This window comes from Podarcis cretensis (assembly GCF_951804945.1).
Source record: "Podarcis cretensis genome assembly, chromosome: 5".
In the NCBI taxonomy this organism is placed as follows: Eukaryota; Metazoa; Chordata; class Lepidosauria; order Squamata; family Lacertidae; genus Podarcis; species Podarcis cretensis.
Window position 1 is genome coordinate 28,121,325 of NC_137174.1, and position 25,935 is coordinate 28,147,259.

General features: G+C 43.2%; 1 protein-coding gene across 3 annotated transcripts in view; it reads right to left on the reverse strand.

Annotated features, from left to right (window-relative positions):
- The window catches only part of JMJD1C (jumonji domain containing 1C), a 121,596-nt gene that overhangs the window by 84,229 nt on the left and 11,432 nt on the right, over positions 1 to 25,935 (reverse strand). For 2 of the 3 annotated variants that reach the window (XM_079975568.1, XM_079975567.1), the window contains exon 1: positions 17,737 to 18,140. The exons of the other annotated variant lie outside the window; for it this stretch is intronic. In XM_079975568.1, coding sequence (XP_079831694.1) covers positions 17,737 to 17,883 — 147 coding nt within the window. In that variant the 5' untranslated portion in view covers positions 17,884 to 18,140. Of the gene's footprint in view, positions 1 to 17,736; positions 18,141 to 25,935 lie in introns of those variants that run through there. 3 annotated transcript variants of the gene reach the window in all.

Consider the following 25,935-nt stretch of genomic DNA (forward strand, 5'->3'; position numbering starts at 1 on the left):
CGCACCCAGGTCTCCGTCACACAAGCCAGGTCGACCCCCTGCGAGATAAAGAAATCTCGCAGGGTGGCGGTTTTGTTGCCTATAGACCTGGCATTGCACAGCACCAGTGACGGAGGTGAGTAATCCTTGCTCACCCTACCGTTGTCCCTCGGGATGAGGCGCAGATTGGAAGGGGTACGAGCATATCCATATCTCGATCCCCTTCGCCTATAACATCTGCCCCCACCGCCATACCTCCCTCGCCCCTTCACGGTAGCAATCCCAAGCCTCATAGTAGCCTCCATTGATGGCAAGTAATGTTATTCTTTCACAGCTTAAAACAATAAAAACAAAAAACAAAAACAACAAAAAACAAAAACAACCCAGAAAACAATAAAAAATACAAATAAAAACTGCAAAAATTACAAATTCATCAAAATCTAACAAATTCCCAAGCCCACCCAAACATCCATCCTACCCCCATATATAAAAAATCTAAAGGGAAAGGAACATTTTAAAACATGTTAAAAATGGCACTGTCACATGCATGTTTCCTGGGTCTTAAAACTGTTTCCCCTGGTGCTCCTCTCCCCCATAGATAGAATTAATTGTTCATCACCATTCCTTTAAAATAATCTGTTCATGTGTGAGGTGGGGAACTGAATCTGATCAGCAGGCCCGAGAGTACCATCTTCCCACCCTTGAGTGACAAGTTTGACAAGCTGGCAGGGCTGCCCACCTGTCAACCATCCACTATCACATTAATGGATGCTGGCCTGCTTTTGCATGTGTGGTTTGAAATCAAAATGTTTGGGCAAAGGCACAATCTACAAAAGCACTGATGATCCCCTTATCACCAGGTACTGTCTTGGTAACTACCGTCTTTTTCGCTCCATTGGCCACACTTTTCCCCCCTTAAAAAGTAAGGGAAAATGTCTGTGCGTCTTATGGAGCGAAGCCAGCAAGAGCCGCTGCTGCCGACAAGCTCTACGCAGCTCTCCCTTTAAAGCAAGAGCTGCGTAGAGTGTGTCTGCGGCTCTGGCTGGGTTTACAGGGAGGCGGGAGGAGGGACTGCCATCTGTCCCTCCTTCCGGCTCATTGTAAACCCAGCAAGAGCCGCGGCTGCTGAGCTGAGCTGGGGAGGAGGGAGGGAAGGGGATTCCGTTGGTCCCTCCCTCCTCCGTGGCTCACTTTGAAGCAGCAAAGTGGGAAGGGAGCCGCTTACACCCGTGTAAGCGGCTCCTCTCCCACTTTCATGCTTCAAAGCAACCACGGAGGAGGGAAGGAGGGGACCCATGGATCCTCCTCGCTGCTCGAGGCTGCAGCGGATTCCCTCCTCCCGGGCTCCCTTTGAAGCAGGAAAGTGGGAGGGGAGCAGCTTACACTCGTGTAAGCAGCTCCTCTTCCACTTTCCTGCTTCAAAGCGGAGGGAATCCCCTCCGTGGCTTGCTTTGAAGCAGGGTGCGGGGGTTCAGTGGGGAAAGAGGGCAGGAAATAGATGCAGGCAGGAAGACTTTGACCACTGGAAAGTCCACCTCAGCCTCCTCAGATTTCCACTGAGACAGCCAAGCATGGTCATAAGAGCTGGAAACTTGCATGGGCTGTTTATTTAAAGACGAAAACATGCACTCATGTGAAAGAAATCCTCCCAGGTTCCTGGACACAACCCACACTTGATATTCACACAGGTTACATGGATGGCATTGGCAGCTGGAGGAGCAGCATGGTTAAAGAGCAAGTCCTGGTTTCAAGCTGAAGATCAGCTCTTTCCCCTCCCTCCCTTAATTCAGGATGCTACAGTTTACAGATGCTGTGTCTGCCTGCCCTTTCCCCTGAGCTGTAAAAGCACCTTCAAAAGGGTGATGGGAGGTGACACAGTCTTCTTCCAGATGTGCAAAGAACCACCCTCTTGACACTAAAAGTGACAGCAGGCCTCACGCCCAGATCTGAAGCATAAATGGGAACCTAGAAAGCTGCCTTATAAGGAGTTGGATCCACTACTCCATCTAGCTTAGTAATGTCAACACTGACTGGTAGCAGTTTGCCAGAGTTTCAGGCCTGGAGAAGCCAGGGATTGAACGTGTGGTGTTCTGCATGCAAAGCCACTGAGGTTACAGCTGTTCCCTTTAAAAACAAACTAAGATTGTAGTCCCCATGGTTCTGAAGAAAGGGCTAATTTAAACAGGAACAGAGGGACCTTCCCTGTACCACGTCAGGACCCCTGAGCCCATTTAGCTCAGTTTTGTCTTCACTGATGGGCAGAGGCTCACCTGGGTTTCAGGAGACACACCCTCAGCCCTACCCGGAGAAGCTTTCAAGGACTGAACTTGGGATCTTCTCCATGCTCTCCCCATTGAGCTATGATGGCTCCCTCTCTCTCTCTTTTTTTTATATATATATTTATTAAAATTTTTAAACATAAATGCAGAAATAAAAACAATGAAACATATATCATAACATATTTTCTTAATTTCATTGGACTCCCTCACGTCTCCCGCTCCCACTTGCATCATTGTCAATTCTTACCCGCAATTTATCATCTTGTTTACATTCTTATATCCCATTCATTTAAAATATAATCTAATAATCCTCCCAAAGGTTATGTTTTTTCCTCAATCTCACTTGTCATCCTAATTCCATCTAGTTTAGTGGTGCACAATTATTTATGATCTAGCATCCTTCTTAACATTCAACCAAATTACAATGCTTTTTTAAATAAATCTTAAATTTCTTCCAGTCTTCTTCAACCTTCTCTTCTCCCAGGTCTCGGATTCTGCCAGTCATCTCGACTAGTTCCATATAGTCTATCAGCTGCATCTGCCACTCTTCCAGTGTGGGTAGATCTTGGGTTTTCCAGTGCTTAGCGATAGGTATCCTTGCTGCTGTTGTTGCATACATAAAAAATGTTCGGTCCTTCCTTAACACCTTCTGGCCGACAATACCCAAAAGGAAGGCCTCTGGTTTCTTAGTGAAGGTATACTTAAATACCTTTTTCAGCTCATTATATATCATTTCCCAGAAAGCCTTCACTCTAGGGCAAGTCCACCAGAGGTGAAAGAATGTTCCTTCATTTTCTTTACATTTCCAACATTTATTATCAGACAAATTGTATATTTTGGCAAGTTTAACTGGGGTCATGTACCATCTATATATCATTTTCATTACATTTTCCTTCAAAGCATTACATGCAGTGAAGTTCAACCCAATGGTCCACAACCTTTCCCAGTCCTCAAACATAATGTTGTGCCCAATGTCCTGTGCCCACTTTATCATAGCCGATTTAACCATTTCATCTTGTGTATTCCATTTTAACAGCAAGTTATACATTCTTGAAAGTACCTTAGTCTTAGGCTCTAACAGTTCTGTTTCCAACTTCGATTTCTCCACCTGGAACCCTAGCTTTTTGTCATTTTTAAAAACTTCTTTAATCTGAGCGTAGTGTAGCCAGTCTCGCACTTTATCCTTTATTTTCTCCAAACTCTGCAATTTCCAATTGTCTCCTATGATGGCTCCCTCTCTTCTCCTCCCTTCCTCCTATGCAGGAGGCCTATCTCGGCTTGTCATTATAATGTATATATGTCAAGGGCTTTGAGATGCATATAAAATCAGGCTCAGCATTATTAACTGGACTTAGATAAGCCATGGTTCCCCTTCCTTCCCTCCTCTGAGGCTCGCTTTAAAGCAGCAAAGCGGACAGGAGCCACCCGCTTTGCTGCTTTAAATAGTTTAGTACAACATTTTATTCAGAATATTTTTTTTCATGTTTTCCTCCTCTAAAAACTAGGTGCGCCCTATGGTCAGGTGCGCCCTATGGAGCGAAAAATACGGTACTCTTTATGACACTTTGCAAGACTCTACCATCAGCTGATGCCAGGGTTTACAATGCACTGTGCATAGCACATTTTTTATTTATTTATTTTTTGCTTTGCTGGCAAATCCTACAAAGTCTCTGTTTACCTGCCCACACAGTTTGTAGGGCAGCAGAGTAGGGCAGCTTTGTAACACAAATGAGGCGGCTAAGGGAGCTTAACTGGGCCTGCGGGCTAGAGTTCTCTACTACTGGCTCAATGCGAGAGGAGAGAATGAGAGGGTCTCCTGCAAAAAAAAGGGGGCTGGGGCTGGAACCACCTTTCCATCTCAGTCAACACAATGGAACAGAGCAACAAGACCCTGAAAATGCAAAATACTTTGCAGAAATTAAGCCTATGAGAATCCTCAGGAATGGTCATGCATTTTCACAGAACCCCTTTTATTTTTCTTTATCAAAAGCCAAGGAAAAAAGTTGTGGAATGGGCACTGGTGGTTAAACAGCCAAGACTTGGGGCACAGAAATGTATCCTGGCAAGAATAGAGATGAGGATCTAGTATGTCAGACATTTAAAAAGTACTGCTTGAGGATTGTGAGGAGTTCGGAGCTAAAGGGATCCAGTGAGGTATTAAATCAGCCCTCCCCAACCTGGTGTCCTACTGATGTTTGGACTAGAACATCTATCAACCCTGGCCATCATCAAAACTCCCATTACAAAATACACACAGTAAGATCTGTAACAAATACAGAAAGTTATACTTAGGAGCTTAAAATTCCTATAAACTCATCCTCCTGGAATTGGCATAAAGCATGGAAACAGCTTCTTTCACCATCCTTAAAGCATAATTAAAAGAATTCTTGCACTATTCAGGACCAGCACTGTAAAATTAAGTTTTGAAAAACAATTTGGAAAAGCGAAACTCCATCTTACATCTCTGACCTCTTCTCTGCAAAATGTCACAAAGATATTTAAAGAATGGACAAAAATTGTGGATATGTAATTTAGTGGTAGGAGAAAAACTATTTGATTTCTCATCACATTATTTAGTTTTGCTCTACAATCTGTTTCAATGCCTCACTGGTACTCATATTTATGTAACAGTGCTTCAAACAACACAGTGTATAAGTCTTGTTAACCTACCATCACTGCTTGGGAGGCAACTACTTTTAACACCTGCTCATATTATGCTGCAAGATAAACTGTAACTCACAATACCTTGCAGAAATTTAACCTGACTGAATCAGGCAGTTACCTCCCATCTTTCAGGATAATCTAAAACACTATGCAAAACTGAATTCCTCAAGGCATATACAACTATGTACCCCAAGGCAGTTTTTATTCCTGAATGCTAGCTTTTCTAAAAATATAGATGACACACACAAGAGACGTATTTTTACTAAGTTAATAGCCTGTCAATATGAGGTACTTTTTAAAAAGATTATGCAGAAAGGATGCTGAAGGAGGATTGTTTCAAAACATGACCTTTCTTTATATGGTAATTTCTTCCCCTGCTCAAAAATTGCATGGAATGAGTTGGCATCAGATAAAACTGAGAGTTATCCATGGAAGCCCTAACATCTCACTGAAGCAATTAATTTTTAATACTTTAAAAAAAAAATATATTAGATTTTCCTCGTTTTTGATTCAATGATTTATTACCTAAAATAACTAATATTTCAATAATGCATATTCAAATAACCCTCATCATGCATTTACTCTAAACCTTAAATGTGGCCATTTATGTCCCTCAGCCGCCGCCTCTGCCGCTCGCAAGAGACGCACAGCGCAGCGCCTCTCCCAACCGTGACTCCTGTGCCTGCCCTTGTGAGGGGGGGGGGGTGGCGGCGGTGGGACCAGTGGCAAGAAAGGGCTCCTTTTGGGCTGCTCGTCCCTCCACCGTCGCCCGCCTCACTCAGGTATAAGCCATGGGGGGCTTTTTCAGCATAAAAAAATTGCTGGAAAAGTTGGCTTATACTCGAGTATATACGGTACTATAAGTTTATGCACACATAATTATGCTGCAATGCCAATCTCTGACACATATTTAACCTACCAACAAGCATTCGTTTCTTATCACATCAACATATCTGTAGCCTGCAATATGTTTAAAAACCAAATTAGTCAAATAAAAGAACCGAGGGAAGGAGTCAATTACATTGATTGAAACCAGAGACTAAACCTGGCTGTTGAGCATCTTTGGAATATGAATGGTCCAGAGATCATTCCTGGGCAGATCTCTCACAGACTACACCAAGAAAATGGAGCAATGAAGCAGCAGATATAACAGCTGGAATACAAGTTGAGAAAGACTTGGAAAGTACAGGCTAGAATCCACTGTTGGGCCTACACTCCTTCCACTACCATTGCCCTTGTGCAATTCCAGGCAAGGGATCTGCTTTGTGTAATTCTCCAGGGTGATATTAATATATCATTGACACCCTCCTGGCACCACCACTCATTTGATTAGGATAATTGAAAGGGGGAGGAATTGGGTAAGTGATTAGTAACTGCACCAGATGAAGGGCATAAACCATCAAGTACTGTTTGCATAGAAGTCCCACTTAAATTAAAAAGAGTGTGTCATAGGGTATATTTGTCAAATTCCCTGAGCCCCAGGTGTGTTTTGTGACTGGCACTGGTCCAATTGCAACCATGCAGGGATCTCTGGATGCCAGGTTGGCAACTGACATCTCCATCTGACTGGCCCCTCCAGCTTTCTTAAGCAGGTAAGCACAAGAACTTACTTACTGCATTTATAGCCTACCTTTTCCTCCAATGAGTACATGGTTCATCCCGCCCCTCGGTCCAGCGGCTGTGTCTAGCCCAAGGTCGCCCAGTAAGCTTCATGAATCAGTGGGGATTTGAACCCTGATCTCCCAGGTCCTAGTCCAACACTCTAACCACTACACCGCACTGACTTCCTAGAGTACTTCTGCTATGCGGAAGGTATATAAATTAAGTAGATAAATAAATACAGTATGGGGAAAGCAAAATGTCACTTAGAGAAAGAACTTAAATATTTTCCTTGAATCTCTAATTTGTTTTATTCTAGAATGAATGTGCTGTAAACTGCTTTCAATCTTTTTCTTTAAAGTATAAAATTGTATAGAAATGAAGCTGTTGTTATATTATTTCACTGTATAAAATATGATGCCTAGAGAGTCAGTTGTGGTGACCGTAACCTAGGTTTAAGGTGGCATTTGGCGATTAGCTTATATATCTGAGTTTCTAACACTGATACCAGTTATCCACTTGAATTAAGGTTTCCTGCTCTTACCACATAATGCCAGTGTTCACACATAACATACATGAGAGGTGGCTAACTTATGACTCTCCAGATGTTGATGAACATCAACATCTGGAGAGTCATAAGCTGCAGCTGATGGGAGTTGAGAGTCACAGGCTAGCCACCCAAACTAAGTAATGGTTTGTTTTAACCATGAGTTGTCTTATAGACAAGCACACAAGCTGCTCCTTGTTTTTTCAACACTTTATTTGTTAAACAGAGGCTCCTCTGTAGCTTGGTGAGCACCTGGGGTGGGTTGACCAAACAAACCATGATAAAAGCAAGATGGCAAAGTCCAAACATAACACACAACCATAGTTTAAACAAACCACAATTCATTAAGACAACAACAATAATTTCACCAACTACTTTACAAAACTTTCTAGCACAGTGATTTCTCTAATGTGGTTCTTCATTGTAGAATCTTCTACAATGCTCAGAGTAGATAAGTGGGAGCTATTCCATCCAGAGGACTGCAACTGAAAATTCTATTCATGTTTTCCATTATAGTCCCTCATTCCTACTATAGTCAACATTGTATATAGTAAAATGCAAATAATGCTCTGTGATGGCAAATATATGAAGGGTAAATCTGGAGGGCTATTGCTATAGGCTTACATTTACCACCACAGAAATAACTGCAAGTGTCAGGGTTAAATGATCTTTTATCAGTATGTTCCAACAGTTAATCTCAAAAAGCATAACTTTATGAAACATTATATATATATGTCAACCTCAATGACTTGTTCATGGGAATACCGATGTTGTTATTTCTTCACAAGTTATTTAAATTTGCTACACACCTGGTCCAAAGCACATGAGATTACCAGAGAAATCTGATGATGAGAGGTTTGCAAGCATCTCCTCAAAACAGGTGACCCAAAGTATGTTAAATGCTCAATTTGCAGGTTTTGCTACTCACACACTAGTTAAATAACTAAGATCTGGAACTGGAAAAGGCTGAAAACAGGATGTTTGTACATTTCTACCTTAAATAGAAGGCACGACATCCTGAAATGTTTAAGGTAAGTCAGCATTACCCATGGATCTAGAATTTCACACACAAAGTATCTCAAGAGAGTCTGGTTATTAGAAGATTCTGAACAGGGAAATTTCATAAAGCTTTCAATAGGAACAGCAAAAAGTATACCCTGAAATGGTTATAATACATCCAGGCTACACCAAAAGCTGAAATGCGTTATATACATAGCCCACAATATGAGACTACTAAACAGGTTTAATTTAACAGTTAAAACCTAGGGCATGTTTATTTCATTAAAAAACCCCTGGCGTTCTAGCAAAAAAAGAAAAAAGAAGAAAAGCTAAACCAAGCTAGGGTGGAATGATGAGTTCCAAGGGCAAGCTTGGATTTATTTATTATTTATATCCTGCCTTTCAGTACACAAAGCCTTCCAAGGTGGCTTATAATTTAAGATTTTTAAAGACTGCAAACAATATCAACATATAAAATGTCGTTAGCATTCTTTCTGCAGGTTGATAGAGTGGCCCTATGGTGGGGTGTGGAGAGAAAGTTTAAAACTGCAAAAGGCGCCAAGGTGATCTTTACCTGCATCCCTCTGCCTCCTGAAATCTTCCTCCAGGAAAGTTGATGCTAGGGGAAAGCCAGCTTGATGAAGCTGTGAGAAGTATTTGAATCACAGAGTTGGAAGTGACACAAAGAGCCATCTAGTCCAACTTCCTGCAAGCAAGGAATTCTGCCCACAGGCAGTTGGGAACGTTGATCTATGCTGATAGAATGCATTCTTCATTTACTAGTATTAAATATTTCTCTTATAAATCTTTTATCTTAAAGAAACACTGGACTGGTATCTGGTCAACAGCTGTCAGACAATATGGCAATGCTTTCTATCTTGCAAAACATGCAAAAATGCAATTCTTAGCCATCCCTGCAAAGCAATCCTATACAGGGTGCCTCCAAACTGTCAGTATCTTATGGGAGGGATTCAAGCATGTATTGGCACTTTAGCTTTGCACATTTAAAATGGATTATAGTACCCTATCACTCTGGCACAACTAATCAATATTTTTCTAATAATGATTTTTTTGGAGGTTGGAAAGTGAGGGGGAAATGCATTGAAAAATGTTGAATAAACAAATGATTAGTGGGAAGACCTAGATACACTGCACAAACAAATAAGAATGGTCATTGTCATATCATTGCACTGTAAACAGATCAGAATGAATGCTTAAGACTGGGCACAGTCTACCCATTGCGTAAGTAAGCTTTGTACAAGCAAACCAGGATGAATGCAGAATAAACAAGTCATCTGTAGGAGCCCACAAACCACTTCAGACCAAAAGGACTATGGACTAGTGCCATGAGCATATTTACTTCTCAATAAAGCAAGCATGATGGTACAAATATTTTTAATCACATTGACCTTTGCAGGTCAATGCCAAAACTGCCTCCTTAACACTTCTGTTCTTTGCTGGCTTCCAAAGTTTTCTAAACTCTCAATATACTTCCTACCAGTATGTAGCACAGCCTTGCTATTCTTAAAGTCCTTTGTAAAGTTTTCTCCCTAGCCCTCCTTACTCTTAAGTAATATGGATTTCTCTATCCTATCCCGCCTTCCCAGAGGAATCTGTTTGCAACAGGACTTTGTTTATTGTGACTGCTTTGCATATTACAAGAATAGAAGGCATTTGCTGTATCCTCCTCCACCAGTATACTTTAACCTTCAGTGTAGCTGTAAAATTATTTTAATATTCACCTTGTTAACAAAGTTGTCAAGGTGACTTATGGAATCTGAATATCAGAACATATTATGTATACCCACCACCATCTCAATCCCTCTTATACACCAATGTACTGTACAAGTATTTTGCTTCAGAAACACCATACCAAAAAACATCAGTTCTATAGTGTCACAATAGCATCCAAAAATGTTACTGTTCATAAAACAGGTTAGAAAATGTGGTTCCCCCAGATCTGGCTTGACTACAACACCCCTCATCCTTCACAACTGGCCAAGCTCACTGAAGCTGGAATCCAACCACATCTGTAAGGCACCATGTTTGCTATCTCTGCCAATGAAATATGATAAACGGATGGAAGATGCCCTTATCTTTAAACAAGTCTTCACAAGGAAGTTTACCTGCAGTTTGGGTGGACCAATTTTATCCACCCACCATGTCTGCTCTGAACTGGAGTCTAAATGTAAGAACAGGCTCCACATATTTAGGGTGTGACTGTGACACACTATGAGAGCATCTTGTAAATCACTTAGCTAACACTAATACAGTGGTACCTCGGTTTACGAACTTAATCCGTTCTGAAAGTCCATTCTTAAACCAAAACCGTTCTTAAACCGAGGCACGCTTTCCCTAATGAGGCCTCCCGCCGCCAGTGCACTTCCACTGTTCGGATTCCGTTCTTAGACCAAGGTCAAGTTCTCAAACTGGGACACTATTTCCGGTTTTGCAGAGCTTGTAAACTGAATTGTTCTTAAACCGGACTGTTCTTAAACTGAGGTACCACTGCAATGGCGTCCAGGGGTTAGCTACCAGAAGCAGTTGTAACACAGCTAAACTAAAACTTAATATTTTGTTATGTAAGTTACATTAAAAAATGACCACTTTTTGTAGACAACACTGTTACATTGTTCATTACTTGCTCATAGTACTGTAGAAGCTGGAATTATCCATTCAGCTGTCAAGGAGGGCGGTAGCAAACTGGCTGGTTTTCAAGCAGTTAGAATCTGTTAGATGAAAGCCAGCCAACCCAACCACCTGCTTTCCTTAAAAATGCACTACTATTTTTATATCCCTTCTTGGTATATTTGTAGTCCTCAGCCCAACAATGTAAAAGACAAATGGCTTTGCAGGGCCCCTGATCCAACCTGGGGAGTACAGTACTGACATCGCATTTCAACATGAATGGGGGGGTACCCTTAAATCAGTGTTCAAAATCCCCAGGGGGCCAGGCACGTTTTGCGACTTGGGGTGGTCTACTTGTGACGTCCTGTTGCCAGGCTCAGCAACTGACATCTCCATCATCTGCTGAAGTGCAAGTCAGCTGGCTTGCTCTGCGGCGTGAAAATAAGATTGACCCTGGGAGCAGCACAGTGCAAGGAGTAAAAGAAATTAAATAAATATAAAATAAAATAAAAATGCAGCAATATCCTGATGCGGTCTGTAGCAACTAGGAGCGTATTTGGGAACTACAGGGAACTGAAGGCAGTCGTCATCCCCCTACAGATCTGTCTAGCCTTTGAATATGTGATGTGTTTATAATTTTAGAAATAGCACAAGTCTGTAGGTGAAGGAGACTCCCCCCACTTTTAAAGTTCACTGTGGCACTAAGTTTAAAAGACCACATTCCTTTTTTAACCATTAGTTACTGTGTATATTTAACACAGGTACATATTTAGCACATTTGTCTTAACATAATTAAATAATTATTGTGATTTTGGCTACCACAGATTCCTTCCTTGGTTGAATTCAAAGTAAAATTGCTATCCTTTGAAATGCCTTGTAAAAAAATGCCAATTTCTTGCCTTTCTTCTCCCTGGTTAAAGAACAGTTTCCTGATTAATTTGAATATGTCTGTCTTTTTAAAAAAGTGACTAGACTTTTTTGTGGCAAACGTAACCTTGGTTTAAGACAGGCATAGGCAAACTCCGGCCCTCCAGATGTTTGGGACCACAATTCCCATCATCCCTAGCTAACAGGACCAGTGGTCAGGGATGATGGGAATCGTAGTCCTAAACTTCTGGAGGGCCGGAGTTTGCCTATGCCTGGTGCCATTTGGAAAACAGCTTATATATCTGAGTGTCTAACACTTCCCTGAATCACCCCAATTCACTTCATTATCCCCCCCCCCTCAAGCAGATACACACAACGTGTGTGAGCCCATTTTTAAATTTGTTATTGATTGTAATGAGCAGTTCTCCAGGGACATTTAGCTTCTCAGCGTGGATCAGAAAGTGACCTATCCAATTAGAGGACTATATTTCTATCCTATATCCGTTTCTTTGTTATCCTGCTCTGGACGCTCCATTCGATTTCTGTTTTCAGACAGTTTTGGGATTCCCTGCCTCTGCCAGTCTGAGTTATTATTGGGCTGTTTTGTTTTGTGGATGCCCCTCTCAAGTTTTTTCCTCCAGACCTGTACCTGTACCTTGAGGTTACCCCACATCTATCTGTTGGTGCACTGGTGGTGTGAATTTGGCTGCGTAAGCATAAGCACAGGAAGACTCAAACTGGGGAAAAGATCTGGATAAAGATCATGTGAGACAACTGCACATTTGTCTCTTTTATTGAGTATACACATTTTCAAAAGAACCTGGAAGATGGCTCCCAAAGTGGATATACATAGTGGTGCTGTGGTCTAAACCATTGAGCCTCTTGGGCTTGCCGATCAGAAGGTTGGTGGTTTGAATCCACACAACGGGGTGAGCTCCTGTTGCTCTGTCCCAGTTCCTGCCTACCTAGCAGTTTGAAAGCACGCCAGTGCAAGTAGATAAATAGGTACCGTTGTGGCAGGAAGTTAAACGGCGTTTCTGTGCGCTCTGGTTTCCGTCACACTGTGCCATTGCGCCAGAAGCAGTTTAGTCATGCTGGCCACATGATCCAGAAAGCTGTCTGTGGACAAATACCGGCTCCTTCGTCCTGAAAGCGAGATGAGCACTGCGACCCCATAGTCGCCTTTGACTAGACTTAACCATCCAGGAGTCCTCTTTACCTAGTAAAATAGGCACAATCTTCACATAGGACCCTTGTTCTTAACCACTCGTTTGGTCACTATAAGAATTTGGTCACAGAATTTCACTCAGGCAAGCAAGTGGGCTGCCAGGGATGCGACAGATTGCAGGCAGCTGGCATATGTGGCAGATACGGTGCTTCAGGTTGCGGGCTTTTCATGTTGTGAACGGGCCGCCGGAATGGATCCCGTTCACAGCCAGAGGTACCACTGTAACTTTCGGGACCCAATTTACAAGGATGTTCTACACATTTATTTACTGTACAGTCATACCTTGAGTTGAATATGCTTCAGGTTGAGCATTTTTGGGTTGCGCTCTGCGGCGACCCGGAAGTAATGGAGCGTGTTACTTCCGGGTTTCACTGCTCGTGCATGCGCTCAAAATGACGTCACGCGCATGCGCAGAAGCGGCAAATCGTGACCCACGCACGCAGGTTGCGTTCACTTCAGGATGCGAACGGCGCTCCGGAACGGATCCCGTCCTCATCCAGAGGTACCACTGTATATTAAGTGGTTCCTCAAACTCAAAATTTCTTAATATCCAATCCTTCACAAACTATTTCTGAGTGTTTATAAATAACTGATTTTTTTTTCTAACACAAAACTATACATTTCATCACTAAAAGCATTATGTTTTTATTTGAAAGGAATGATAGCTCTAGTGTATGTTTTAAGCAAAATGCTCTTTCCCTAAAGCTTGCTATCTGGAGACAGGCTCAAACGTCTGTTTATAAGTAACAGAGAAGATAAACAGAAATATCTCATTTGTTGACACTTCTGAGATTTGAGTTTCAACTGTAGACTTGTTAGTTCAGCATATTATGCAACACTTTTCGACTGCAGAAAAATGTGATTTCTTGGGTTAATATTACTAATGAAATACCAAACATCTGCCTAACATTAACAAATGACCTTTTATGTGAAAAAAGCTTTCTTAATTACAGATGTTGAACACAAAAGTAATTATAGCAAGTAACCCCATAGGGTCTTCACACTGTCCTCAGTCCTAATTCTAATAACCATTTTATTACCTATGCCCAATGTAGGACATTTTAGGCTAGGCTAGGCTTGCTAAAAGGCAGTCACCTGCCTACTTGTGATATGGGGCAGAAAGAGATACAGAGACCTTAGTTCTGAATACAAGAGAAATAAATATCTGAATTGGATAAGGCTTGGGTGGCAGGATTTGGGTTGGGTGACCACTCCTGGTTTGTTTGTTTTACAAAATGATATGCTAGGTTTTACACCAGGGTAGACTCAAGGTTTATCCTTGTGTTTTTTTCCATAGTCCCAATTTTCCAGACTCCAAGAGGAATAGGGAGGACCACAGAGGAGTCTGAAATTAGTCTGAAAGGCTCTCTGAGCTGAATTTCTGGCACAAGCTTAATATTCCCTCCTGAGATTCACAGAGTACGTCTGCATTTAGGTAGTTATACATTATACATTATACATGCATACTATGCTTGTATCAAGTTTCCAGAACCATTTATAATGCAAGTAGAAATACAACTGGAGCTAACGAAGGATTTCAAATTCTGGATCAGAGAATGCCGTGTGCAACGCAAAGACAACATGCTCATTTTCCAGACAGCGTATACCAGCAGTAAAATAATCACTGCCAGCTGGTGTGACCATATTCCTTGTTACACCACTTCAGTGTCCCATTGACAAATACCCGAAAATGAAGCGCGCGCGCACACACACACACACTCTCTCTCTCTCACACACAGTATATACATATACAGTCTCAAAAAGAAGGTGGAGGAACTAACATAGTTACTCCTACTCTGAATTTATAGTACTCCACAATATATTTCAAGTGGCCTCTTAGGACTGTAACATTAAAAATGTTGTGGCCTGTAAAGCAAACCAGAAGAGTGGTCTACAACAAAAAGTTTTAGAAAACAGTCTGGTTTTAATGCTTTTGATTTGCTGGTAGCTTATGTCTAGTGCAGTGAAATTTACAACACTGGGCAGTTTTCTAAATTGCTATCTGAATACTGCATAGATGAACTAAACCACCACTCCCTTACCTCAAACATAAATGATTTCTATTTCACTCTGAGTACCAACAGACTTTAGAACTATTCATAGAAACAACCTAAGAATGGAAGCGTAGAAGGATTAACAAAGATGCTCCACCCACAACAGCAGTCAAATACTAGAGAAGCCAGCAATGGCCAAGGAACTCCTTCTACATTCCAGTAATTAGAATAGAACTTAACCCTATATAGAAGATTTGCAATTGTAATCTGTACTCCTAAACCTTAGTACAATAAAATCTAACCTTTCCTCTAAAAAGATGCAGAACTTTGGACTGTGGGTCTTTCTTTACTTTGCACCTTATCACACTGCTATGAGAACAGTAACAATTGGGGCAGCTTGTTCTCTACTTGCTCTCTTGAAAATACATCCCAAGCAGCACAACAGGTATATACTCACTGGTAAGCATGCATAGGATTCCAGTTTTCAACTAATGCAGATATTAATTTGCTGCGAAGGACCTGGATACCTACACTCAAGGTAACACTCTTTTACAACACTGATACTGTATTTTCTATATACAAACTACAGTATTTGTTGCTAGGAAAATAATATTCTTTGTCCAGCTAGTACCTCCACTGCAGTTTTAGCTAATGTGAGATCAGCTGTGTGACACTCATGGGCTCCTAGTAAACAGTATCTGCTACAACGCCTCCCCAACCATGCCTGCACTGTTATGACTTATAGGCCCCCCCACCCCGCCCAATACTTTAGAAGATGAGCACTTCGCATCACATCTTAAGCGTGGGAATGCTCAAGCTATTTTAACAAGACTTAAGCGATGAACAACAGCAAAGCCACCCTTTTTCATTTCTACAGCAGCATTGCATGATTTTTACCAACCATTTGCTTCTTAATGTTTTTCTTTCATTCATTGAAGGTGCTGTGCTCACAATTTCCAGTACACACCTCCTCTATTTATTTTAAACAACTGTGAGCAGATATATCCTGGCAGCAAGTCTAAGCTCCACCCATCAATTTGCTGGGGGCAGGAGGTTGCAGGATTTATGAAGGAATTAAGTTTGTAAGCATATATGCCAAAAAAAGGGGTGGATTTTTGGGGAAATTATATTCGGCTCTTTCAGCTCTTTCTATTTTTCCTATGTTTCTCCATAGACTTTAACTGCTAAGTGGTGGACTAGAAAAAGGAAGGGGTATAGTCATTTCTCCAAATATTTTACATCAAAGTAAATATGCTACTTCTTTATAAGCATGCATTACATACATTTACAATTAAGTATAAAATAAAAAGTTCAGGATTTTAAAGCAACATCAAAAGGGATATTTACAATCTTTAAAAAGCACCCTTCCTCTGTAAAACAGTCACACAACAGACCCACAAAAACGAGAACAGCACATTGTCAGCAGTGAAGCAAATATTACTGTCTAAAAGTAAGTATCATTATTTTCCTATTTAATTTGTTAAAAGAAAAATCCTTGAACAATTTGTTATTAATGGTACTTGGAGGTAATCGGGAAGCCAATTTAAAGACCACTGGGAAAACAGAGAAACTAAGTTTTTATAAGCACTGCAGCATTTTTTTAAAATGCAGCTTGTACAACTGTAGCAGTAACATGTATCACATAGCTAGATTCTCCAGCAAGCATTGAACATAAATGTTAAATCTTTAGAAAAACTGTAAATGGAATTTGAGTAGTATGTATTTCTTACACAGGGCAAGGAAATCCTGGTTGCTTTTTCCTTCCCTTCCCCCACAATATATCCTGGCTCCCTCCCTCCCTCCATTCACATTCCTACACCCATTAGGAAAACACTGGCAGGAGACACACTAGTTCGAAAGACCAATGGCTTCTTAAAACGTTTATAAAAATTCCACAAGAGGAGGTTTTCTGTTTGACTACAACTGCTCAACCTATGGCATTTAAAAAACAAAGACCCACCCACCAGATTTGCCAGAGGACAGCCAGCGCCTGTTTTACAGGGTGGTATTTAAAGGAATGAACGGGCCAAACCAACAGCTACATTTCTCACAAGAATGTGAATCAAAAACCAATGCCTTCTATCCGCTTTCCTCATCACATATGCTGGGAACATACACAACTCCACATTAATATTGCGAAGCGAAGCAGCGGCAGCAAAGTATATATGTACGTGTGTGTGTGTGTGTGTGTTGTCGTCTGTGCGTGTGAAAGACAACCCTTCTTTCCTAAGAACTCCCATCTGCAAATCACCAACAGTTGGCGGCTGCTGCTGTGTAATCACGGTATCCCCCGCCCCCCGTTCAATGATCCGAATCAACCTGGTTCAACACCAGACATCCCCCCTCACCCCCCCCAAAAAAACCCGCACACATACAGTGGGCGCAAAAAAGCCCACATTACACCAGAAAACGGACGAGCAATTGGCGCTTCCCTTCCTTAAAGATGAGGCTGGGTGGGAAGCAGAGAGAGAGAGGGGTGGGGGGAGAAGAGATTTTCTGCTGTTGCTAACCCACTGTAAGCCCCTTCTCTGTTCGGGGCCTAGAAAAGGGGAAATGAGAGCGGATGTGTCATGTTTAAACTCCCTCGTCGCCTCCCCCCCTTTCACGAGCAGGGAGGGGGGAGTGTCCTGTTACTACCTCCACTCCTCTCACTCGCCCCAACAAACACACCCCATATATGTGGCCCCATATATGCGTGTGTTTGTGTGGAGAAGAAAAGAGAAGCCCCACACTTCGTCCCCCTCCCTGCTCTCGCCCTTAAAAGGGCTCTCTATAGGGGAGAAAGCCATTGCACTCCTCGGAAAGGGCAGGGAGTCCTCCTCGCTGCTTTCCGCTCCCCACATTTTCGGCTCCGGGGCGGCGTCGGGGGGGGGGTGTCCGCTTCGCGGGAGGGGCTGGGCCGGGACCCCCCTGAGGGAGGGACGGAGGGAGACGGGAATGGCAGCCTCTTACCGACAACTCGGGGCTCCGCGAGTCCCGGTGCGAGACGGTGCGGATGACGCCGGCTCTCCAACGCCCGTTCTCGGGCGGCTCGTCTCCTCCGACGCACAAGAACCGCTTCCCCACCAGCTCCGGCCGCGACTCCACCGCCACCGCCATGGCGGCCGCAACCGAAGAGCAGAGCGAGCAGCCAACCGCACCAGCCGCCGCGCTCGCTCGCTCGCTCGCGTCTCCCCCCTTCTCTCTCCCTCGCTCTCGCTAAGGGTCGCCCATGCCTAGAGGAGCCGAGGCGGGGGGAGGGCGTCCGCGCGTCGGGGCTTCGTGTGTGAGAGAGACGGGGGACCGGGGGGGGGTCTCTGCCTCCTCTCGCCCGCCGCTCCGAGCCGGGCGCCCCGGGCAGCCGCTCAGCCGCCGCCGCGACCAGCCTGACACAAACACACGGAAGGGAGGGCAGAGCGGAGGGGGCGGGGGAGCCGTTCTCTCAGAGCCGCGCTGCGGCCCCGACCACTCCGCCCACACGAGCCCACTGCCATGGAGACCGGCACAACGCGCCGTCTCCCTCCGCCAGACACAAACGCGTTGGCTCGGGCGGGAGAGGGAGGAGCGGGGAGGGCGCGGGGGAGACACCGCGGCAAGGGAAAGAGTCCGCCCGCGGTCGCGCGCGACGTCCGTGCCCTAGGGGGGAGGAGGAGGAGGAGGCGGCACGGCAGGGAGGCAGCCAGCCAGGAACAGAGCGGGCAACTGTCTGGCGTTCCGTGGCTGGAAAACTTCGGCTCCCGCCGCCTCAGCAGCAGCGGCGGCCAAAGGACCCGGGCCGCGCCAGAGGGAGGAGAACAGCGAGGGGATATAGATCGCCTCAGAGAGCAAAGCGGAGCAGCTGGCTGGCTGGCTGGCTGGCGCGGGAGGGTGGGGGCGCACACAGACCACGAGGCCCCTCCCGCACCCGCCGTTTCTGACAATATGAACGAGGAGGCGCTCCCGTTTTCTCTCGCGCCCCCCCACCAACCCACCCCCGCGCGCCTTGAGCCCCTCTGGCGCCACTGGAAGCGAGCAGCTGGAATTCCACGCAGTGGAGAGGGGGAGGGCGGGGGGAAAGATCAAAAGCGAACGGGACGACTTTGGGGTTTTCAGGAGCGGGCGGGAGAGCGAGTAGAGCAGGGGAGATTGCAGCCAGCATGCTGTGAATCTGCAACTCTCAACGAGGTGTTTTGTTTCTCTTTTTTCGCCTGCTCGGCTGCTTCCCTCTCCTTATCCGAATTAGGCTTCCCAAAAAGACAGCAGAACCCCACCCCACGTCCTCTGTTCTCCCACCCCATGCCTCTCTCTGCCCTTCCCTCGCCTGGTTTCTATTCCAGACACTGCCTGTTCCTATATTACCCATACAGGGATTGGTCTGGATTTTGTTTTGTTTTTCTTCACTGCTTTTCCCTCTCATCTCTGCAGGATGACTCACAGCAGCTGAGGTCACCCAATCTCTCTCTCTCTTTCTCTCTCTCTCTCTCTGAATGAAACACCCACCCAGGGAAAATTCTACCTATCCAGCGTAGTGTTTTTGCTCTGAACATAGTCTTGCCATGGTTACTGCGCTGTAGTGATGCTGCTTCTGCTGCAATAGGAAGGACTGCATCAGTCCAGGGAAAAGGCGATGAAGAATTGAGCTTGCTAACATTGTTTTGGAAGGAATTATAATGCATGAATATTTCAGCCTGCCCTGGCAGGTTGTATTTTCTGTTCCAGGTACACTGACGTTTCATAGCTCCTTCTGCTAGAGCTTGGCATGCATAGATAGGGGACACAGCCATTACTAGCACAGTGTGTCAGCAAACTGCTTCACAATTAGCACAGGGAGAAGATTGTACTATTACACCATATGCTTCTAAGTTCCAGTTCAGTCAGAAAGGGAAACCAGATTAACATGCGGCTCTGGCTAAGCAGTCTTTGTGGGCTAGTGGATAGAGGGCTTGACTCGGCCTTTCTACACAAGCAAACAATGAGTGCCGCATTTTATCCTTTGTGTGTAAGCACAATACTCTAGCCAGCCCAACTCAATGCCAATAGAGTACAATATTATTCTGTAATGCGGAAGTAGCTTGATAGGTTTTCATGCTGCTGCTCAACGTTTTTTATTTTATAAAAGGTTAATGAAAGAGGGAGGTTAGGTTTGTCAGGTGGCATCCTGGAGATTTACTCTCTCCCTTTAAAGCTAGCGATTAAAGCAGAAATTGCAGCAGCTACAAGTCCCATCAATTTGTTTCTAGGTGCCTTTGTCTACCCCCTGTCACCTGCTGTAGTGAACAGGACTCCAGGTGTGGTGCATAGCAGGGAGAAGAATGGGGCAGACAAAGGGATTGAGGACGGAACAGGAAGAAGCCACAACTGAGAGAAACTGCAAATCTGAGTGTGATCTGGGAAGCTTATGAGCACACTCTACCTTTGCATACCAACACCCAATCCCTGTTGACTTTTTTAAAATCACAAAGCTTCAGATGGTGAAATGTATACTAGTTGCTAATACAGTAAACCCACAATTTAATGGGTGGGGGATTATGTTCCAGGGATTGCACATAAAGCCAAAATTGTGTGTACAGTAGTCCAAACACATTAGGTGCAAAGGTGGTGAGGTGAATTGCTAGGGGTTTTTCTGGATGTTGCCCCATTTTTTTTTATTTATTTTACTTAAAAAATTTTTTTGGCAAGCACATAAAGTTGAATGCACACAAGTTAACTGTGCTTAAATTGTGGGCTTACTGTACTGCAGACAATTTCCAAGAGGCATGCAATTGAATCCTATGTCACAACCATGAGAGCAATGTGTACAGCATTGGATTTTGCCTGATACGAAGTATTGCAAATTGAGTGTTAGAGAAAATGTGACAGCTCCACAAAAGAGATGCAGTCTTGAGAGAGGATGTGAACTAAGTATTAAAAATTAGTAATTTATTGTGGGGAGAAATTGTGGAGAATGTATTTAATATTTTGCGTAATGGGACCCCTGACCATTAGGTCCAGTCGAGACCGACTCGGGGGTTGCGGTGCTCATTTTGCTTTATTGGCCGAGGGAGCCAGCGTACAGCTTCCGGGTCATACATAGATTCAAATTCCATTTCAGTCATGGACTAGTTGGGTGGCATTTGCCAAATCAGTAAGCCACAGTTGCCCGTAATATAAATGGGGACAATAACAATCTCCCTTATGTGTTTATTATAAGGATGAGGGAGATTTCATAATTTAGACATTTAATTGTTTTTCTAGCCTGAATAGTTCGAGTTGGTTAGAGCATGGTGCTGATAATGCCAAGGTTGCAGATTCTATCCCCGTGTGCAGGGGGTTGGGACTAAACTGTCCTCAGGATCCCTTCCAACTCTACAATTCTATGATTCTAATCAAATTCTAGGTTCAGTCCAAGTAGAAGCAAGCATTTAATTCTAAATTAACATAAAACAACACTGGCATACTATAAAAATTCTATATAGATAAAGCATAATTATTATTTCTTAAGTTCGTGAAAAAGCAAAGTGCTAACCATTATAAAACAATGACAACATCTAGGGCCCACCTTAATTAAGCCTTACAAGCATTATATGCTTATCTTTTAGGCTGGTCAATGAAGGTCTTTTTTTTTCATCATCTGAATCCCCTAATTAGGAGAACGTAAGTAAACATACATTATTCTTTAAACTATCTCTGGGCAAAGGGAGTGTATCCCAGCTGCCATTAATTAGCACAGTGGTAGCTGGGAGTTTCATATTCTAATAGTGTGGGAAGCCTGTCCCTCTGACTTGCTGCAAGAACTTTCACACAACAAATACAGTGTAGACAGCAGAGATCAGAGAGCCTACACCAGCTCATAGGCCATGCACTAGAGCAGAATATAACTACTCCATGAGTAGAAAGGAGCAACATCAGATCGTAAGAATGCCTTCAAGTGGTCCACTTCCCTAGACACCATTGCACAACATGAGCAGGCCCATGGGAGAGCACCTTGTTCCCTTATGGCTCACTTCCCACCTCATCAATTTGTTGTCAATCAGCAGCAGCACTGCCAAGCATATAAAACTCACTGAGAGAAACGGGAAGAAATTACAGTACTGAAGCATCCAGGCAGCAGATAGCCTAAGGGTTTTTAAAAACTGGATGTTCCAAATACAGATGGTTGAGATCCTATATCCTCATAGTATTTGTTACACTTTGTGAAGCAACTGACTTTTTTATTGGCCCATAAGGAGATCAAGGCTTTCAAATGCTTCTTGCCTTCTATGTGCCAAATGGTTTTATAACTCTTGACCTGTAATTGATTAATTGATCAAACCACAGTGTGGTCATTTCTGTCACATCACTCAATAGTTTTCAACGGCATAACTTGGTCAGGTTAAAAAACAAACAAACAAACAAACAAACAAACAAACAAACAAACAAACAGGTTAAGGCAGATTAATCACTGAATCACAGGAGCTGGAAGGGATTGAAGATACCTTGTTATCCTAAAGCAGTCCCTTTCCTTCATTAAACTATATGCACACTACATTAGTCATCCTGAGCTGTGGCACACAAGATTGCTCCTTGTCCTTGAAATATTCTCAGTCACCAAAGCAGATTAGAATTCCTGCATCATCAATAAAGTCATGTAAAAGGGCAAGGAAACTGTTTATACTTTTAATGTGCTGGTAGTGAGCTAAAACAGAGTGTCTTGAGTGAACCCCACAAAAGGAAGCTCCATCTCATTCTGATAATGAGAAGACACACCAGGATAGCTCATGGTATTGATGTTAGATTGACTATATGCCCCAGTCCAGCTACAGTCAGTCATGATTCAGGCTACAATCCTATACAAATTTAGGAGTACACATACATAGGATTGCGCTACACGTTTTACTGAAACCAAAACAAGTTATTTGTGGCTACCAGAGTCCCATATCTTTCAATGGTCTTAGCAATTGCTAACTAGGTGAATTAGGGCCATAATCTTTTACATCTATTTGCCACATTTCTCCCTCCCCCTTTGCTTTCTGCTTGCATATGTTTCTTTCCCCTACCTCAAACCAATCAATGGTAACCACTGAGGAGCAAAACACGAAGGGGACACAGGGTGTACTGCTACAGAGGTGGGGAGCAAGATGAGGTGGAACAAAACAAGTCTATTAAGAAAATGCATTTGGTTTAGATTTAGATCAATCTCAAGTTTGACCTAATTTCTGGAAGGCTCAAAATACCTATCAGATTAAACACCTCAAGTAATAAACTTTTATCGCCAAAGATGCAATCAGTCACTGCTCTTCACATTTTTACCAGTGAGTTAATATTCATGAGGACAGGGTTTTACCGTATTCCTATTTAAATGAATGGAGTACGTCTAGGGTTGAATAGACTGGTCAGATTAGTTGTGTGATATTGTTCATGTAAAGAAGCATAATTACTTCATAATTATACTCTGCCCTCTCCTGAAGGCTCAGTGGTTTAGTATTTAAAAATACTACTCATCCCTTAAACTATCAAATGTGTGCATTACTTTAGAATGTTCAGAGCCCTTTGTGTGAATCACTTGTGTCAGTGTCATGCTTGGCTGTGAACCACTTTGAATGGGATGTATACAGAAAAGCAACATACAAATAAAGTGACCACAACCTCAATGATGTTTAAAACCCTGCAAGGTGGGAAGGGAAGTAATATTTCTAGATTGCAGATGAGTCGAGGCTAAGCCTATGGTAACAGTGGCTTGCCAAAGGTGGCCTGCAGCTAGATCCTATATTAATGACAGGCAAGTCTTTGCTATAGGGAGCCAGATTCTTCACTTTTGAGAGGTCTACTGCCCTTGATGAAGTTTCCTGTGAGGAGGAGGAAGAGATAGCTCCAAATGAAAGAATCAGTTTTCATGGCAGTTGAGTTTGCGGTAGAGAAAATAGTGAGTGGGCTTTAGGTTTTTACTAGAGGAGGAAAAAATTACATTGCTGTTGTTAAACTGTTCAATCTTTCTTTAACACTGTGCATTAATTTCCTAGGTGAAATATTGTGGTGCCTGACTGTCAAGTTCTGGCATTGATACTCTGTCTAATGTCAAAATTAAATGGATTGTCATTATTTATTTTTGTGCACCTCAAATACTACTGCTCCTTATAGGAGTTATGTCATAAAATCAAATGGAATTATTATACTGCATGTTTATCTTGTGATTATAATGTTAAGTGATGGTTTTTGACAGGACCTCATCCATGATACTTTTCAGTGGAGGCTAGTCACATATTCAGTCATAACTTACATGCATTTGTGCACTAGCCTATCACTGCATAATGCAAAATAGATGGAGCCTGAGGAATCTGAGCCTGAAGCTCTGGAGAAGTAGTGAGGACCACAGGAAAGAGTTCTGGCTGTGCTCAGCTGTAGGTACAGGAATCAGAATAGGTCTCAACAAGCAACTGTGCTGCTACTGGTGAAGAAACAGCACTCTGCCAACAGCCTGTTTATGTAGTGCTGTCTACTAGAGTGGCTCAAGGCCTTCAGCCTGATTTACATCACAATATTTTAAAACTCTCAGTAGCCTGCTGTGACCCATTTGCTAAGCATTCTTTGGAGATAAAGTCATTAGCATCTGCCATGACTTGAATACCACAAATCCATCAGTTCAATCAATTAATGGGTTCAGGGTACAGTCTGGTCCAATTTCAGCTGCTGAGATTCGAGAACATGGACAAGCTGCATGGTGTGTTGTATGTATGAAAAATACTGCTGCCCCTCCCTGGTCATTAACTCAGGCTGCCATACATATGCAGGATTCGTCTGGTGGAAACAGCGTCTGGTTGGAATTTCCAAAAATTGGTAAAAATGACCGGGGTGGCAATCCATGTCGGAAGGGTTGATATTTTGGCAAATTTCCATAAAAATAGCTCAACAGTATGGCAACCCTACATTAACAGACACTGCATAGGTGAATGCTATCTGCTGAATAAGAAATGCTTCACTTTAGTATGTATAATACTCTACTTTTGAAGTGCCTAGAAAACCAATACTTTCACAACTGGGGTAACCCCCCCCCCCAAGTTTCCATAAATCACATGACTTGTACAATGCTGCTCAAAAGCTTTAGCTATAGAGAAAGCAGAGTGGTTTAGAAAGAAGGCTGGAATCCATGTAGAACAAATTTGTGGTTTCAAAGGTACAACGGAACAAACATTGCTTCTAATTCTCCACTCTAACTTGGAGGTCACAACTGCACTAAAGCTTGCAGGATTAAGGCACCTAGGATTAAGCTCTCTTTAGTGAACTAGAATTTACACAGCAAATATGCTTAGTATCACGCTCCATACATGAAATTTACCTAGAAGTAAGGTTCCCTGGTGTCAGTGGAGTTCACTTCTAAATATGACAACCCAACAGTGTTAGAAACTGTCAAGTATATATAATCAGGTATATATAAAGGTAAAGGACCCCCCCTGACCATTAAGTCTAGTCGTGACCGACTCTGGGGTTGTGGCGCTCATCTCGCTTTATTGGTTGAGGGAGCCGGCGTACAGCTTCCAGGTCATGTGGCCAGCATGACTAAGCCTCTTCTGGCGAACCAGAGCAGCGCATGGAAACACCGTTTACCTTCCCACCAGAGCGGTACCTATTTATCTACTTGCACTCTGACATGCTTTCAAACTGCTAGGTTGCCAGGAGCAGGGACCGAGCAACAGGAGCTCATCTTGTCACGGGGATTTGAACCACCGACCTTCTGATCGGCAAGTCCTAGGCTCTGTGGTTTAACCCACAGCGCCACCTGTGTCCCTTCTCAGGTATGTAAGCTAGGCTAGTGTCAGGTATATAAGCTAGGCACTAAATGGCTCCTTAAACCAGGGTTACAGTCACCAAAATGGAATGCCTAGTTGCCATTTTGGGGGCAGACGGCGCAAAAGTCATATTTTTCAATGCAACTTTTTGGTTCCTGAAATTCATTCTGATTGTGCAGATAAAATATAACGGACAGAATTCTATAGGATGTGTTTGGTAGTGTGTGAAAACAGTCAAGATCCATGGATCGTAAGGCATGAACCTCCAGTTGGTGGAGACGTCAACCACTATCCTGGCAGCCAGGCATCTTCACTTGGTGGCAAGTGGCAGACAGCCAGACGCAAAATGTGCCTGGCAAATTTCAAATGCTGCAACCCAACACTGTGCTCAGTACATTCACCTGAAATTAAATCTCAATTTAATTATAATCTATTTCCATGTAACTGTCCT